The sequence below is a fragment of the Nestor notabilis genome, unplaced genomic scaffold, assembly GCF_000696875.1.
Source record: "Nestor notabilis isolate BGI_N333 unplaced genomic scaffold, ASM69687v1 scaffold12144, whole genome shotgun sequence".
NCBI lineage: Eukaryota > Metazoa > Chordata > Aves > Psittaciformes > Psittacidae > Nestor > Nestor notabilis.
Window position 1 is genome coordinate 59789 of NW_009926926.1, and position 18638 is coordinate 78426.

Sequence of the window (18638 nt, forward strand, 5' to 3'; positions counted from 1 at the left end):
AGGGAAAGATAATATTTATTTATTTCTATTTAGCTTTCCTCAAGTTTTCTGTACATAACGTGTTGCTAAAGTTACACGTGATCTGAACTGACCAAAAAGTCTGCAGGGTCTACATGTGGGAAAAAAACATTAAAAAGTGAAAAAAAAAAAAAAATAAATAACAAGCAATCAGTAATGCTGCCATGAATACTATGTTTTACTATGGATCTATTTCTCTGGGTTGCAAGTTCATCTAACCCAGGCTGGTTTTGTCGAGTAAACAGTGGTTGGCCTCTCCCTTTTAATGAAGGTTTAGCATCCCCCAGGATGGACCTATGTTCAAAATCTGTGTCATCATCCCTGCAGTGTTAACAAAGAGAATGATAACTTGACAGCAAGGACTAAGAAAGAACATTTCAAAGAATGATGGTGAACATCACAATTTCAAATTATAAATTTTAAAGGTCCATTTTTAATATACGGACATTAGTTGCAGGAAACTGAGAACTACTTAGTGTTTCTTTTAAAAACTAAAGATATCTAGCGTTTCATGAATAGACTCCAAAGTTGGAGACTTTAAACCAAAACATTTTCACTGTAGCACAATTCTACTGTCAAAAGTAAACTGAAAGGTTACCCAATTATAAATAATGACAGTTTTGGGCTGTACAATAACGCAAGTGTCTCCCTCCCACTTTCAGGACCAACTTTTCCTGTAAATTCCAGTAAAAAAGCTCCATGTGTCAAGAATTATTTTCAGTAAACAAAAATTAAGAATCATAAATTGTTACCGTTTCACCAATGCTTTTCTAAATACTTACTTCCTTTCCTCATGAACATTGCAAAATATTTTTGAACACATGCAACATTACATTGCTTCCGGATACTTGCGGGTTTAGTTCCTTCACAAAATTACACACAACTTTCAAACTACTCAATCCTACAATGTTTACACTGGCAGCTTAATCTGTCACTAACGCAAACTCCAAGTCAAGTGATTTATCTTAAGAGAATAAACAACGAGCACGGAAAGCTGGGAGCTGCTGCTGCTTTGGGTCCTATACCATTAAATTTGGCATGAAAAGCTCTCTTTTTTATGGAGACAAAAGCTCTCAAGTATTACACTGTTACTCAACGTCTTACAAGAAGATCCTGTAATAAAACATAATGGAACCAGAAATGCATCAGTAGACTTCAAATACATTTTTGTCTTTTAAAAAAATAAATAAATAAAAAGTTTTTATACAGAAGGAGCAACAGCAGAAACAGAGCAGCTCCAATAAAATCCCATTTTCTCAAAGATTAACTGCTTCGGTGAGACACTGGCTTCAGCTGATGACTAGCACCCATAGATCCTACACAGCCAACAGCATCAAGTCAAAACAGAACCATCCCATAGAATTAAAATTGAAAGAGTATTACAACAGAAAGTTGTATTGCCAAGTACTTCTAGCTAAAATACAGATTATGCTGCAGAGCTGGCCTATCTACAACAAAGCCCTTAAACTTAAAACTTGACACAGAATCACAGGAGGAAAAAAAAAAATGGGAAGAAGAAAAAAAAGGTTGGAGGTGTCCATGGAAGTCACCTACTGCAAACACTTTTTTAACACAGGGGTAATTTTTAAGTTCAATCGGGTTGCTCAGGGTCTTGCCAAAGACAGTTTTGAGAGCCTTGAAGGACGGAGACTCCACAACCTCTGGGCAACCTGTTCCAGGGCTCAAAACTCACTCTCATAGTGAAGAATTTTCTCTTATGCAATCCACTTAATCCTGTCTGTGGCATTGCCTCTTGCCCATTTGCTGTGCACGTCTGAAAAGAGCCTGGCCCTCTCTTTAGGTTGCAAAAGCCTGGCAGGTTCCTTCTTAGCATTCTCCATGCTAAACAGCACCCAGTGCAGTCAGTCACATAAGTAGAGAGCAGACAGGTTCCTCTTCATGCCACTACCCAGCCACCTTCTAGCACTGATGGGCAGTCACCTTGCCCCAGGTGCAACATACTGCATTCATCTTTGTTGTGCTGCTGCTTGTCATGAGGCTTCTGTTCTTCAACTCCTCCAGTTATTTATTAGTTGCCCAAAAAGGACTGTCTTTAACAGCATATTTTTCTCAGCCAATTTGTCTGCTGATCACTACAGGGCTACCAATTTAGTATGAATTTCGAAGCTTAACATATATATGAAAAACTGAATATTAAAATTGGTGCGTCTAAAATAGAACAAAAAGTTAATTTTAATTATATTGCATATAAGTATATATGCGTATCATATAATATAGTCTCACACATGTGAGAATACTCCTGAGACTTCAACTGAGCAAAATGTATAAAGGCCTGGTAAGCTGCCAAGTCCATCTAAAGCATTAAAAGTTGGCATGCTTATATACATGCTGTAACACAACTGCTGCTCACTTGGGAGAAGCAGAGCTAAAGTTACTCCTTAAAGGTTGCAACTTACTGGCAAAATAAAACTGACCTCATAAGTCCAAAGAATTTACATGATGTTTGCAGATGTACCAACAGAGTTCTGTTGACAAGACGGTAAGAGATTTTCTCAAAATTATGCATTTCTTTTGAAATTATATCTCCTTTATATGATATTTGAAATTTGCTTTCTTGAGCCATAACCAGGCTACACATTCTAGCAATATCATCTAGGGAAACAAAAAGCAACAAGTGAAATGTTTGAGGGTACATTGTTTTTTTAAAATTAAACTGGGACAAAACCAAGTAGCAAAATATGGTCTCTCCTTCTCCTTGCCCCCCTACCACATCTGGTTAGAAACCCAGTCTAAACTCAAATAGATCAACTGGTTTTACCGTGTTGTCTCCCTTCCTCAATCAAGATATATCCACACATTGCAAGGCTCTTAAAAGCCTAAACTATAGTTTCCTGGTCTTTGAAACTGAGATTGTGTTTCTATTTAAAAGATGTCTGACCTTTTAGGCTGTTCATCAAATGCAAATCCCACTAAGTTAAATGGGAGCTGAAGATAGACAGTAACGTACGTCAGGATTTCTTCATTTAGTAAGACTGCTAAATCTGTTCTTAGTCTAACTTTAGACACTCCAGTTTTGGTCCAACGCACTTGATCAGCATCTGTTAGGAGCCTGGCTGAACTTCCTCAAAGGACTGCCACACTTCCCAGTGCCTATACCCAGAGTTGGCATCTTCCTGGAATCCCACAAACAGCCTAAAACAACCTGAGATTCAGCACTAAGACCCATTTCAGACTGTATCTGCCTGCTGTTGCAGTAGGCACACTTTAGGTCAGCAAACAGGTAATCTTCTTTAATTAACTAATTTGACCACCTGCGTGGATTCCTCAGATATACAGGAATAAGGAATTAAATACCCCCCTGAAATTCAGCAGCCAAACTCTCAAACATGGCAACAGCAAGGCCTGAAGAAGATACATTTAATAATCCAGGAAAAAAGCAAGCTAGGGGGAAAAAAAAAAAACATCACAGTAGTTTGGGACAAACATACCTCTACCTCCACGATTCTCATTTTAAATTGGTTCCAGGAGTAGGAGTAGGAAAACGGATGATTCCTTCAAGACAGTATTAGAAAGCTGAATTGTTTTAAAACTTCCTTTGATATCACTATCATTCTACTTATGCATTTGTAAACTGCTTTGTTTTGTGTGGAGCCTGAATTAAAAAAAAGAAATAAAAAAACCCAGGCAGCTTATTTCTATACTGTTAAATGAAGTAACCTACAAGTCCAGGATGCAACCTTACACCACGTGAAGAACTATGTACATGCAAATGGGTTAATACTGTTCAATTAAGTTCTCACAGATGAAGCGTTAGTTGATAATACTGTACACATGACCATGAGGCAAGAAGGACACACAATGCATTTTGGAAGTTTAAATAGGTAAGGCCTCCCTGAACAGTCATTAGGAGTCAACAAAGGCTAACAAATCTAAGTCATTTAAGCACGATCTCCCCATTCCAAGTTTGAGCAGACTGCTTTTGGCCAGTCTGCATCTGTACAACCCATTTTAGTTTGTAAACAGCATTTTTTTCCAATGCTAAGTTGAAACGCACAGATCTTTATTCTCCTTTCCCAAACTCAAGTTATCCTTTTCATTAGTACTTTGGTGGCAGAGACAAAAAAAAAATAATTAATTCTGATGTCCATTATAGAAGAAAACGCGGCTGCATATTTTAACCATTTTAACTATAATCCCAGGTTTTCCCTGTATCACAATATTAGACTTTCCTGCAGTGAAGATTTCCAATATTTACAACACTTAGACAAACCCTTAAGAAAAGGGTTTTTCCACAGTGAATCATAAACTGTGTATTTTGGGAAACAGCACTTCAAGGACAGATATAACGCACTAAGAAATTATGTGGGAAGACAAAAACCATTGATGTTTTCAGCTGCTGTGATACAGAGTGCTTCCAAAAAGAGTGGTACAACCTATCGAGGAGCTCCTGCAGCCTCTTTTCCAGAAGAAAAGAAAAATGCTGTTAATGATATTTCTACATCTTCTGAGTCAAGCAATTATTTCAAACACTTGACAGTGATTTCCAGGGGTCTGTTAGATCTGAGATACACGCTCACACGCGGGGGATGGAAGAAGTTAAGAACTAGGATTACCCAAGAAAGAATTTTAGCTACAAGCCATTTTTAGATTTTAATATAAGCATTGCTTACAACATTCATTATTTCCTCCATCTGGAACAAACAGAAAAGTTTTTCTTGTAATCAAATTAGAGAACATTGATAAGATTCCCACAGCTATTACTGGTTATAACAATTAAAACTGTGTGGTTAATGACATATGTTCTTTTCTTTCTGTTGTTCATATTGTTTCCTACCCCTGTACCTTATACACACAACACTGAGAAGTCTCTCTGCTTTTCACCCATAGCCCTCTCAGGCTTCAGGCCCTGCTCCCTGTGCTCTACACTCACCTTTCTAAGGCCATCACTGAGGAGTGATAGATGAGTATGGATATACCACTGAATCCCAGTACCCTCTCTTGCAGGAATAATTAAATATATGCTGAACTCAACATCATACACATCAATCACTTTTGATATTTCAAGAGATCCATTCCTCTTTCACAGTCAATTGATGAAACCTGAAATGATGGCTGCAACAACAGCTGTCAGTTTTAAAGTTCTTTTGATGTAAAACACATTGACACCCTCCTCAGAACTAAAAAAGAAAAAAACCTGCAAAAACACCCCGTTTTTTGTCTTTTCACTCTCAGATGAGCACAGAAACAAAAGCTTCTATTTTCTTAAGCAACGGTAACTAAGGCCTAAGTTCTTTATTTTTAAATGAGGTATATGTTTTATATTCAATGCACACATAATTTTACTATAGCCTTCGAATGCTCAATTTTCATAATTAATTTTCCTGTTCAGTTCTTTGGTTTTCCCATGCCTGCTTCTGCTCCCCTCACCCCTTCCTTTCCACTTTTAATTCGAAGTCAGCTTTGTTGCCTGGCTCAGTTGCATCCGTGCTGGGCAGGTCTGCAGAGGCAGCTCCAACGCAGGCCAGGAGCCAGCATACTGGATGCTGCAAGTTCTGTGAATGTGAGCAGTTGGTAAGATGCATAAGAAATAAAAGATATAAAAGCCATGCAGGGTACAAAAGAACTGAACATACTCTATTGTACTGAAAGGTGGATGGATAGCTGTCAAGCTTTTCAGAGCATAACAAAAAGCCAGAAAGAATTACAATAAAACTAGATGTTTACAACAGTGCAATGTGGGTATAAGCAAAAGTGTTCATATGCAGGTACTTATCTAGGAATTAGCTTTGGCTAATTTCAATTTTTGCTAAGAAAAGCAGACAACATGCTTACTGATAGCACTCGAGATGATCAACAGGCACAATCTACAGGAGTCCTTAAGAGTCCCTCACACTTTAAGGAAGATGCAAAATGATTACAGCAGCAGAAGGATTTTAAAACTAATATAAAAACAAGCCGGGGACACAAACGGATTGAGAGCAGCCCCGGAGAAAAGTACTAGGGGTACTGGTGGATGAAAAGCTGGACATGAGCCGACAAGGTGCAGCCCTGAAAGCCAACTGTATCCTGGGCTGGATCAAAAGAAACATGACCAGCAGGTCGCCCTCTACTCTGCTCTCACAAGACCCCACCTGGAGTACTGCATCTAGCTCTAGAGTTCTCAGCATAGGAAAGACATGGACTCTTGGAGTGGCTCCAGAGGAAGGGCACAAAAATGATCAGAGAGATGGAGCACCTTTTCTATGAGGAAAGGCTGAAAAAGTTAGGCTTGTTCAGCCTGGAGAAGAGAAGGCTCTGGGAAGATCTTATAGCAGCCTTCCAGTACCCTAGAGGGGGCTTATGACAAAGATGGGGACACTTTTTAGCAGGGACAGTTGCAATAGGAAAAGACATAATGGCTTTAAACTAAAAGAGGGCAGATTCAGACTAGATAGAAGGAAGAAATTTTTTATTATGAGGGTGGTGCAACACTGGAACAGGTTGCCCAGAGAGGTGGTAGATGCCCCATCCCTGGAAATATTCAAGGTCAGGCTGTATCGTGCTTTGAGCAACCCATCCTAGTTGAAGATGCTCGCTGCAGGAGGGACCTTTAAAAGGTCCCTTACCAACCCAAACTATTCTGTGACTCAAAGGAAACAAAGCGAAAGGTGATGCAGTCCAAGTAGCAGACTAGCAAGATTACTCATACAGATTCTGGGTAAATGCAGAGCAATATTACACTTACAGCCAGAAATAAGACTTCAGCAAAACAATAAAACCAGAGAAGTCAGAAGGCAATGGACAAAGTACGAGTTACATTACTTTCCTGTTCAAGCACTCTGGAGATAGTACACAGACCATAGCTTCAAATACCTAGACACAGCCTAGATGTGAAAGCCTGGGGAGAAAGAGAGGTCATGACATAGAAGTCAGTGATGATGCCCAGGCATGGAACTTGAGCAACAGGCCCAACATCATACAGTGGCTCTTGTACATACAGAGTTTGCTATTTCTAACAGATGTGAGACAGGTCATCTATTGAACCACTTAAGTTACTCACATGTATTCTACATTCTCTCCTGTTATTTTTATTCATATCAAAATTACTGTTTCCTTAGTTCTGCATTTCCTAGAAGCAAATCTGTTCTTCCACACTTTATATCATACTGATTTCCAAGCTTTTTATATATAGTTCTGTCCTTCCATTTGCTACCAGGGTTCCTTTGGGCCCTTTTTCTGACAGGTAGAAGAATACAGAAAATCAAAATGTTAGCTCTAGCAGTGACAGGTTAGATTCAGGTAAATTGCTGCAAAGTAAATTCTGACAATAGAAAGCAACCCCTGTTCTTGACCAAGCAAAATGCAGCCAAAAGGTGGGAAAAGGCACAGGATACACTAGATAACTGCATTGGGATGAAATGAACAGTTAAGAGTAGACAGTAACCTTGCTTCTTACTGTGCCAGTTACTCTGTAATATATTTTTTTAATTTCCTTCATGATTTAGCTCTGCCACATGATATCTACACGCTAAACAAATGTCTGGTTTGTAGCATTTATACCTATTCCCTTCAGTCAGTCCATTTGAAGATAACCTAATCTAAGCTAGTGACTATCCAAATAGAAAGTTCCCCTCTTCTCTCACCTCCTTTCCCAGGTTCTTCGCACACGGCTGCAAGCTTTTGCTCCTCCCCTTCCCTAAGCTTATCCACACCTTTGGGGCTCACTGGAGTTCATCATGACCAAGTTCAAGCTACTAACTGGATGGCAAATTAATCCATTGGCTTTTCATTTAAATGATGGTGAGCTCTTTCCACAGGACTCACTGTCTCATGAGATAATTCAACTGAAAAAACAGAATCTCAGTCACTTCCACCTTCCTCCCAATGACTTACTGCTCCCTAGTCAGTACCAGCTCTACGTCTCACAAGACCCACTTCACAATCCAGCAGAACTCATGCAGAAGGGGAAACACCCTGCTCCACCTTGCAGGGCTTCCCTACCATGTTGATGAGGCGCTTTCATCTCAGCAACACATGGAACCATTAAACTTGCAAATCTACTTCAAGCTTCATAGTTCATAGTCACTGACTATTTCAGACTTAACACACTCTTTACACTATTGTAATCGCTTCCTGGTACATATTTATGACTGTAAATGCCTGCTTCCCTACCAATGGACTACAGAATCATCAAAAAGCTTCCAGTTTAGGGCCCTAAGTTTTAATTTACATACAAGTGACAAGTGGCTGTAATGAACTAATGATTTCACTACCCAAAATCCAGACTTAGTACAGATTAAACTCATTATTATTGAGGTTTGATACACAATCTAATGAAACCAACATACATGTGGCAATATTAAATCCAGACATATGGAATGAACCGGTTCATGTAAAAACAGAGGTGCGTTAATATATTAAGTGGTTAAAATAGTGGGTATTACTCATTCAATATTCCCATTTCACATTAGCAATAAGTAAAGCAACTAGAGGGCCTCATTTGACCTTAACTGTTACGGACGGTGTGTCAACATTTGTACAATCAAGCTAGTGCCCTGCTCTGACATATTAAGATAAAAGCTAGAAGTACCTCAAATAATGAGATCTTTATTTTTAATTACCCAGTGTCGTTAGGCAGGAATCACAACTGAAAAGACTACAAAAGAAATCTGGTTGACCTCCTACTTAAGAGAACCAAGGGGCAGAGTTTGGAGCAAGTGATACCCATTCAATTCCTAATAGATGTAACTTATGTTTGCAGTCCTTTTTTAAGATATTAATGATCTTATGTCAATGAAACTTCATGAATATGGAGTGATGAAAATACAGAGACTTAATTTGTAGTTAGTTTACAAATTAAACACATCTTAAAGATATTACTGCACCCTACAATTTCATTTATTTCTTTATGAAGTTCCCTTCTACCAATATATTTTTTGGATTCCACATGATTACTTTTCAAAGAGATAATTTCTATTATACACAGTCTTCCTCCCTCCCCAAGCACCTAAAAAGGATACTTGACATTTCAATTGCACCAACATAGCTATTAGATCATGCCACTGATCTTCCCTTACTGATGCGTATCCGGAATCCCATACAGTTCCTTTCTGTCTCCATGGAAAGAGTTAAGTTTCTAATACAAAAGGAGAATATTCTCTTTAACTACAGGTATTCTCAGTTTTAACATAAGATGCTTCATATAACATTAAGATAACACACCCTTAATCTAACCACATTCATTTCAGTGTAAACTTACCTCTAAATATATCGATGGTGGGTTATGCTCTCCTCCAAATTTGTCTAGCAGTGCCTCTATATGTTCTTGTGTTAATTTAATCATCTGTTTGATATTCCACACCTAAAAGAAAATTAAAGATTTTAAAATCAAAAGAACCGACAGAATCTGTCCTAAAACCAAAAACCCCCCAAACATATTCTTGATACTTAACAACAGAAGTCCATAATAGAAGTATTTTAATTATCACTAAAAGAGGGCACAAAGCTACCCTGTTCATCCACTGGCAATGATATGAGATAAGCAGAGGAAAATTACATTTGGTTTTAAAATTCAGGAACCATTGAATAAACAACTTAATAATAGTTTATTTTTCATGTTTATCAAAATCATATTATGTATTTTCCTTGCAAGACTTTGCAAATCGATTTCTACAGTACTACAAAGTTCAGTGAAGGAGTTCTTCTATCAAACCTTAAGTAATCTGTGTAAATGGCATTCACAAAACCTAGACCTAGTGTTCTATTTGCATGGGAATAGATTGTCTTGATCTTAAAGAGCACCTTCTTATACCCTGACTTTTATACTCTGTGTAATCTTCAGGTTTGCTTATAGATCTTGGACACAATCTGAGAAATACATTTACCTCCACTGCACGTAGAAAACCATTCTATGATTCTATGAATAACTGATTCACTTCTAGCCCAAGTTTTAGAACAGATACCAAAACAAAGATTTTATCAAGAAGCTACAGTCAAGCATAAATAGTTTGATCAGGAACAAGCAACCCAGAGTACAAAGAGTCAGGAGAGTGGGGGGACATCAAAAAAGGAGTGTGCTCTTCATATATTCTGTATGTAAACTCCCTTGAGGCAACTATGGAGGTCAGCTTGCTTCTCAACTGGCAATCAGTTTATGTCATTGAAGTCAGAACTGCCAACCAGCAGCAAAGAAAAGGATTCCTGTATTTTGCTAATTCTTCTCAAGATGGCAAGGGCTAATTCTATGCTTGGTGAAAAGAACAAGCTCGAATCAACACTATTTCATTTAACCTGTTCAATGTAAGAGTTCAGGATGTTCAGTTATTGTGTAACTGGTAACATGCTGTTAGCCTGGGTGCGTATACAGAAAATTCCCAGCAACTAAGAGGCACCATCTCAGGATTACCTTCAGAAACAGGTTTCATTGGCACTTAACGCAACTTCTATGAATTGGTTGTTCTGGCAATTTTACCCACCAGAAGTCTTCCTCAACGTGTACTGGACTACAACCAGCATCAACAATTTACATAAATGCCTGGCAATGGGGAAGGTGTCGAGGGAAGATGCTACACTGACAAAGTAACCCAGAATCACAGAAGGGTTGAGGCTGGAAGGGACCTCTGGAGGTCATTTGGTCCAACCCATTCCACAAGCAGGTTGCCCAGGACTATGTCCAGACAGCTTTTGAGTATCTCCAAGGATGGAGACTCACAGCCTCTCTGGGTAACTTGTGCCAGCACTCAGTCATCCTCACAGTAAAAGTGTTTCCTGATGTACAGAGGGAACATCCTGTGTTTCACTTTCTGCTCACTGCCTCTGGTGCTGTCACTGGGCACTGCTGAAAAGAGCCTGGCTCCACCTTCCTTTCACCAACCCTTAATCATCTTTGTGGCCCTTCACTGGACTGCCTCCAGTAGCTCCGTGTCTCTCTTGTACTGGGAGCCCAGAGCTGGACATAGCACTCCAGGTGACACCTCACCAGGACTGAGTAGAATGAACCCCTGACAGATGAGTTTCCAAATACTTTTTCCGAATATTGATAATGAATTATTCTCTTGCTTATATGTTATATTCTAGCCTGTGTCGATAACCACAACCTTGCTTCTCTCTTCTCTTACAGTAAAGATACAGGATATCAAATATAACTGAGCAACAGCAATATGCACAACAGAAGCATTTTATTTAGGAGGTGTTGGCAAGAGAATCAAGCAGCCTCTAACAAGGGCAGAAATCTTCCTGCTAAGTTAGTATTGTGACAAGAGCAAAATCTGAGTGACTAATGAAGAAAATAAACTTAAAAAAAAAATAAAATTAACTTACTGCCAGCTGCCAGGCTATGCTAAAAATGCCTTCACCTGAAGAAGCTGAAATTAAAGTCTAATAGAAAACAACATTGCTCAGAGGAGCTGAAAATGGTGCCCTGAATTACCTACTGTACATCTGTGCACTAAACCAAGAGCCTTCCAGCAAGCGAATCTTACAGGCAAACTTAATATGGATTTCTACCATCTTTGAAAGGCTATTCACACAGTTAGAAGTACGCTGAAGGCAGAGGGAAATTTATCAAAGTCAACCATAGCAACAAATCATTACTTGTTGCTCCCAGAAATGTAAAACCTATTTTGTTTGCCATATTCATCAAAAGTCTTCTGACAAGCTGAAGAAAGTTTCACAAATCCAGTACTGACTAGCATATTCTATCCCTAATCAAGAACACATATGCCATGGCAAATTTCCAAACTTCACAATTTCTCTTTAAGTAGCAACTTCTACTTATTTTTACTTACAGAAAAATTACCTTCTGGCCTCCCATATCAGTGAATATGCTTACACATAGGGTTTTTTGTGGTCCAGAGCAAGCCTTAACTAGCTAGCTCCTTGAGAATCAATCCCTTTGCAAATACATTGCATTTTACTATGCACAATCTGTGACTACTTCAGTTCAACTGAAGGAACACAAACCTTTTTCTAACTAGCATTTGGAAGTGGTGCTCTTTGCAAGCAATGTCATGCGACTTGAAAATGTCCGCTTCTGCACACCACAGCACCCACAGCTTACAGCACACAAAACATACACCATGCCTGTTGCACTTAGACAGCCAGAAGAGCCAGCAACTTCTGCCTGTCGTTTCTCCTTGCAGACCTGCTTGTTCAGATAATTCATCTCAGCTAAGTTTGCAGTACGTGCACCACCCCAGCCTTACAGACTTGAAGCCAAACCATATCCCCATCATTTCTGTGGAAAAAACCCTGAAGCACTAGGTTATTAAGAATTAAACCTTTCAGTAGCACTCACCCACATACGGGAGTTTCTTTCAAATGTCCGAATAAAACCTAAGTGTGCAAAAATTGTTTTGGATTTTCATGTCTCACTCCCCATAAGCACATACATTCCAGGACAGCAGCAAAGAACCACCCAACAACAGAGACAGCAAAACCATGAAATAGAGCATCCTTTCAGCAATCCGTTCTAGACTACAACCTTGTTCCTCGACAACAAAATAAACCCAAGTTTTTCAAGTTAAATGCATACACACTAATACCATTCTGCCCTTGAGATCTCACTGTAATACTTTTATCCACACTTGATTTGCATTTTCTCTAGATCTAAAAGAAAACTGAAGAAGCCTACTGGTCATCAAGAAAGAACTGACCTATTTTTTATTACTCTTATGAGCACTACAATAGACTTAAACTCCACACCTGTGGGAACCCGTAAAACCACAACTCCCAAGTATCTTGCAGAAATACAAAAATCAATGACAGCCTAAGAGACAGTTGCTAGAAATCTTACTATTAATTAAATCTGCAATGCACCTAGTACATTCCACATGTAAGTCCAGTCCCTTCCCACAGGAAGAAGCATGGTTATTTGAGATACACTGGTTCAGTCTAGTTCCACAAAAAAGTAATGAATCCTTTACAGCTTGGATAATCTCATCATTTTTTCCAAAAAAAACCTCAAATAAATTTTTCTGTCCTATCTGGTAGCACTAGGTTAAGGTTATTCTCTATCACAAGAGATAAGATTTGATTCTCCTTTTAGTGCTGCTGACACAAGGAAGCTGACGCAGGCTAACATGGACACAGGCAGCCAGAAGACTGGAAATATTCCAGATATACTGGAATATATCAACTTGTATCTGCCTATTGTGGATAATTGTGCATTAATTTTGCAAATAAGCACTCCCTTGCAAAGCAATAAAGATGATGACCTATTTCAAGCCAGAGGCAAGTCAGACACAGTAGAAATCTAAATCCATTCTATTCAGGGAAGACTATGGCTCCACAAATCTAAGACTATAAGCCACAAAGTCATTTCTGCATCCTTTCCTGCTTGTCAAAATAGGCAGTACCTGAGACAGCACAAAGCAGACTACCTTTTATACTTTTTGCACCTGGCATCAGTACTCAAACCTTGCAGCCCATCCCTACTCTTAAGCTGTGTGATTCACCTTTGGTAGAAGACACCTCAGAGTTCAAATCTATTCTGTAAACTAAAGAAGGCATGACTTGTCAAGGCACGGTATGTCCTGCACTTGGATTATCACACTTGTGATGATGGAGAACACTTTGATAGAACCAACAAGGTAACAAAAAAAAAAAAAAAACAAAACAAAACCACCCACAAAAAAACCAACCCCCAAAAAAAAGCATTTGATTTGGAAACTGTTTTATAAGGAGGCCAAAATCACCAATACCTATCCAATACTATTCTAACCAGTTCCTTCATGCTTGCTTCTTACACTATCAATTCAATTGTTTGGTCCACTGAGCTAAGATCCACTTTGTGAGAAAATGCTTTAGAAAACTGTCATGTACAAGATTGTTCTTAGCTGGACTGATGCCTTAACTAACTTAAAGCATTAGAGAGAAAGAGATGCAAGAGGACAATAAATGGGGTAATAACTCAGCACCGCACTTCAGCATTTACATGTCAAGGTACAGAGCCTGCATTTCCCAGTTTCTTTGCTGAAAATCACTGTTATTTCTTTCTCACGTTTTGATACCTTTTCTTGAGATACTTTTCCACCTCATCAAGCTCTTGCCTCTTACAGAGTTTGCTTTCTTTTTTCTGCAGACATCTGCTGGAACACGCACATACAGTGGGAAGGATAGTCCTTTCCTTCTTCCTACACTTCAGGCTCTAGCTCTTCTCCATCTCTCAGCGGGAGCTTCTCTCAACTCGCACATTGACTGTGTTAATTTCTGCATTTCTCCTACTCTCTGCTGGCTCTTCATACTTACCACATTTTCAACAGTGCAGTTAAACTTTTTATTAAACAAGTATAAAACATACTAACAGCTGAAAAACTTCCCTGAAATGAAAACCAGCTTGCAAAGTGTTTCACATAAGAGTTTACACAAGTGACACTAATGTCAGCATTAAGGCTGCCTTTCCTAGTTTATCTTCCCCATCTTTATATTAATGCTGGTGAATAATTTTTATCGCAGCTCCTTTAAAATGTCCAAGATCCAGACTTTGACAGTATATTTTCAGTGTTGACTACCTAAACAGGTCAGAGTCTGTTAAAATTTACACTCACAGAATATTAAGTAAGTTACAGACAACAGAATCTACAGAAATGACTGTAACTAAGAGAAAAAATGATCTGGTATCTCTTTTTCCACAAAAGTCTATGAACATATCTTTCTAAAGTGATGAAGAATGGTCTTGGTGAAGATGTATAACAGTATGTTCAAGAAGAAAAATCCTCAAGAAGAGGTACACTACTTTTTGTATCATCCTATCCAACAACTAGGATTATAACTAGGTCTGCTAATATAGTAATGTGATCAGCAGCAGGCACCTCCTGTAAGTACAGCAGCTAGTAAAATATTAAAAAGGCTTCAAGATGAGAACTATTTTCCACTTAACAGGTAAGAGTTTTTAGGAAGGAGAGGCCAATTCTTAATGCCCTGTAACCAGCAATGCAGGTTTTCAACTGTGTCTGCAGTGACGCTTGCTCCCGTTAAGCAAAAACACACCACCAAAACCAAACACCCAACAACTCCCTCCCTGCTCCCAAAACCTAGAAACATCTAAACAAGTTAATGATCAGAGTATCATCTTTGATGATTTAGCAGCAGAAACTTTATTGGAAAAAAAAAAATAATAAAAATTAGTGGCAGACTAAGTCTGCAATTTTAAGACAAGCACATGCAATAAAAACTTGCTTTCTTTACCAGAGAACTTTCACCACAGAAAAGCCTGGTACTACTAACACTTAGGTTTTTACTCAATATTCTTACATCTCATTTATTTGCAAACTAAACTGAGACTAATCTATGTCTTTTTCTTTGTTTAATTATAAACAGATTAACTTGCTCATCATTCAGCTCTACTCTTAAAGCAGAACAAACAGCCTTTCAGTTCGTCGAGCCTTGCCTCTTCAGTTGCCTCCTCTTTAACAAAGAGGAGACGTCAAATGTTCTTTATTTCCTATGAGTGTTTAAGAATATTTTTTAAATACAACGATAAATTGTAAAGGATAAAGCTCAATAAAGACATCCTTTGTAACATAACCAAGTAGTTTCTCTGCCAGAACAAAGTCACCAAGAAATCTCTGCTCCCTTCCTTAATCTTTCTCCAGAACTTAACCCTTTGGCTGAACCATATCTGTATGCTAAACAAGCAGAAAACTGCTCTTTTTGTCAAAGTTAGTTCTCCACCAGTCTAGAACGCTGAAACAGCTTGGCAAAGAACACACTGACCACCTGAGCTGGTGCAAAAAGTCACCTTCCCACTCTACAACCCACAGTTGGACGGATTCAGGCTAACATAAAGCAGTAGCCTTTCTGTTTAAGTTTCAATTCCCTTTCATTCCCCCACTTTTTCCATCACCTGTGGTCTTTGCTGCTAAGTAGAATTTGCCTCCAAGCACTATAAAAAGGAAAGTTAGCAAATGTTTTCTACCACAGTAGTACAGCAGAGTGTGAAAAATACAAAATATCTGTATTCATTTCAATCATTAACCACGAGTTGCATGGCTTGCTTTGATCTAACTAAATCTTCCAGTCCATATTCCTTGAGGTTTTTGTGTTGCATTACTACTAGTCCCTTTTATTCACTTTGGTATTAATTTAATAGTCATGAGAATCATGCACAGAGCAAGTTATGGCACAATTAATTTTATTTATGTCTACGAATTTAACAACTAGACTGTCACAGGTTTAAAAGACAAAAAATAAACAAAAGGAGGAATAAACCTATCCAGATTTCCTAACTCTTTTAAGAATGCAACTCTGTGTTACAGCTAACTAACACAGACTCTCAACAAGTGTTAAATCCATACAGCAGTGATATTTAAAAGAGGACTACCATGCATACACCAGACTACTCCTCTGCACACCTTAAGCTGAAGACAAGTCATATTTGTGATGGAAAGAAAGCAGCCAACCACCCAATTACAATAATTGCCTAGAAGAAGCAAATGCTAGTCAAGCAGAGCTCTTACACAGCTTGGGTCACATTAATTAAAATGACAAAACAAATAAACTCAGTCTCAGCTGAACTACAGGACTTACTCTGTTCTCTCCTTGCCAGAGCACACAATTAATTAAGACTACCCAGAAAAAGATAATCAGCACCTATTGAAAAGTTCATGTTATCAATCCATAAAATAACTTGTTACACACTTTGCAATATTCTGCCACTAAACTGATACTACACTGTGCATGTGTTTCCCACCAACTGGTTAGAAAACGTAAGACAGCTGGAACTGTTAGTCAAGTATAAATATATTCAGTTTGTTTAGAAATATCTGTGATCCAATCAAGTAATGGAGGTATCCCGTCTTTATTACAAACAGGTCTCAAGTCCTGAAACAGAGCAAGTATACTTGGTTTGGTTTTTTATTTTTAAAATACAAGTAATTTGCTCCCAATCACAGACCACAATCACAAATAGTAACTGCCACAGGCATCACATTCTCCTGTAGTGCATTCTGTGTTCTACTCAGCAGACCACGCTGCCTTAGTAACCCTCGTACCAACATGAGAAATGAAACACTTTAAAAGGCAGAACTGGCCCCTGCCATTCATTGTAGAATTTAAAATGACAATAAAATCCAAAGCAAGATACAACAGAAAAAAAATGAAAAAGGCTGAAGAAGGTATTTTCATTTAACTCAGTCAAACCTTAGCTGATCGAATTGAAGAACTATTTAGTTCATAAAACCTGCTGCAAGACTTATAACTGGTAAGTACTGAACCGGTAAGTAAGAGACTGGAAACATTTACATCAATTTTCAGCACTGTGCGTAACTTACAAGTGTCACAAGACACTTCATTAGCACTTACAAACTGCCTTCTAGAAAAATTACGAGAATGCTTAAAGAAATCCTTTCTGAAAGCTACCTCAGATGATGCTAAAGACTCACATTTAAATCTCCACTACTTACAACTAATTAGAGAGAATGTTTGACCTATTATGATTTAATGAACAAATTTACAAAACCAGTTCAAAGGTTGAGGCACAACATACAAACATCCAGCTCCAAAAACCTGGCTACTACCAATTTCTTAGTCATAATGATGTATTTTATTTCATGTTGATTTTAGTGTTTTCAAACACCATTAGTGAGTAACTTGTACTAGAGAGAGAAACAGACACGCTGCTCAGACTTTAGGAACGCCTCCCCTCAAAACAATCCCTTTATCTGAGATAAAGAAAAAAAAACAATTAAAAGTTACCAAGTCTGTGCTCCAAGTGACAGAAAATGTTGACCGTACACAATGCAACTGCATGTGAAAAGTATTTATTACTTATCAGTGCATTTAACAACAGCTTTACTAATAACAGCAATGTTTAAGGGCCTTCACTATGTAACAGACGAAGATGTTAGAGCTGGTATCCCCCTTTTAGCAGTTAAAAAAAAAATATCCTAGGCACTCAGTTACACAACACGTTTAAACAGTAAGTACATTTGCTCATTAACAACCTTACTTGCTTGCCTCCTAGAAGAAAGATTTTAAAGAAAGTTGGTACCTTTCACACAGAAATTGAATTGCCTCTTCATACTAAATTTTGTACAGGTATAACGGGAGAACCTACAAAAATATTTCACTTGATCAGACCCTTAGAAAAACAAAAGCTGCCCTCAGAGCCAAAATACACTCCTATGATCTCCTGAATTGAACAGTGTGGAGAATTCATTTGATACCGAGCACTGCACAACAAGCTCCATTTTGAAAAGAGCACAGGTTCTGTTTTCTGATGTTGAACGCTCACGTTAGCTGGGGAGTGTTGTGGTGGGATGACAGCTGGCAGTGCTGGCCCCTGAAAACTCCTGCCTGAACCGACAGCACCTTTGGACAACAGGAATGGTTAAAAATTAGACCTTTGCCTGTTTCACCCCTTTTTTGCTAGGATCCACGTTAATAAACTGACATCAGAAACAGAATAAAGAAAGGCGCTGTTGCCACTCCTTCACATCACACAAATGCTAACAAAGTGGAGTAACAAGGCAAACACTTGCGGTAAGGCGTTTCAACAGGAAAAAAAGAAAAGGCATGTATTTCTGCATCAAGCAGCCTTGTTTAACTTTAGCACTGGCCACAGAAGAGGAAATCAGTTGCATAAATATGTATTTCATGGTTTTGGAAGATTCCACTGTATGTCCAAAAAGCTCAAGAGCAACTGGAATAAAAAAGCTAAAGCAAAGAAACACGTGCATTGC

The 18638-nt window shown here is 38.4% G+C and overlaps 1 protein-coding gene across 2 annotated transcripts in view; it reads right to left on the reverse strand.

Moving 5' to 3' along the window:
• BRAF (B-Raf proto-oncogene, serine/threonine kinase) overlaps positions 1-9315 on the reverse strand; it is a 60171-nt gene extending 50856 nt beyond the window's left edge. For both annotated transcript variants that reach the window (XM_010013821.1, XM_010013820.1), the window contains exon 1: positions 9218-9315. In XM_010013821.1, the coding sequence (XP_010012123.1) occupies positions 9218-9301 (84 nt within the window). In that variant the 5' untranslated portion in view covers positions 9302-9315. The remainder of the gene's footprint in view (positions 1-9217) is intronic.
• Between the last annotated feature and the right edge of the window lie 9323 nt (positions 9316-18638).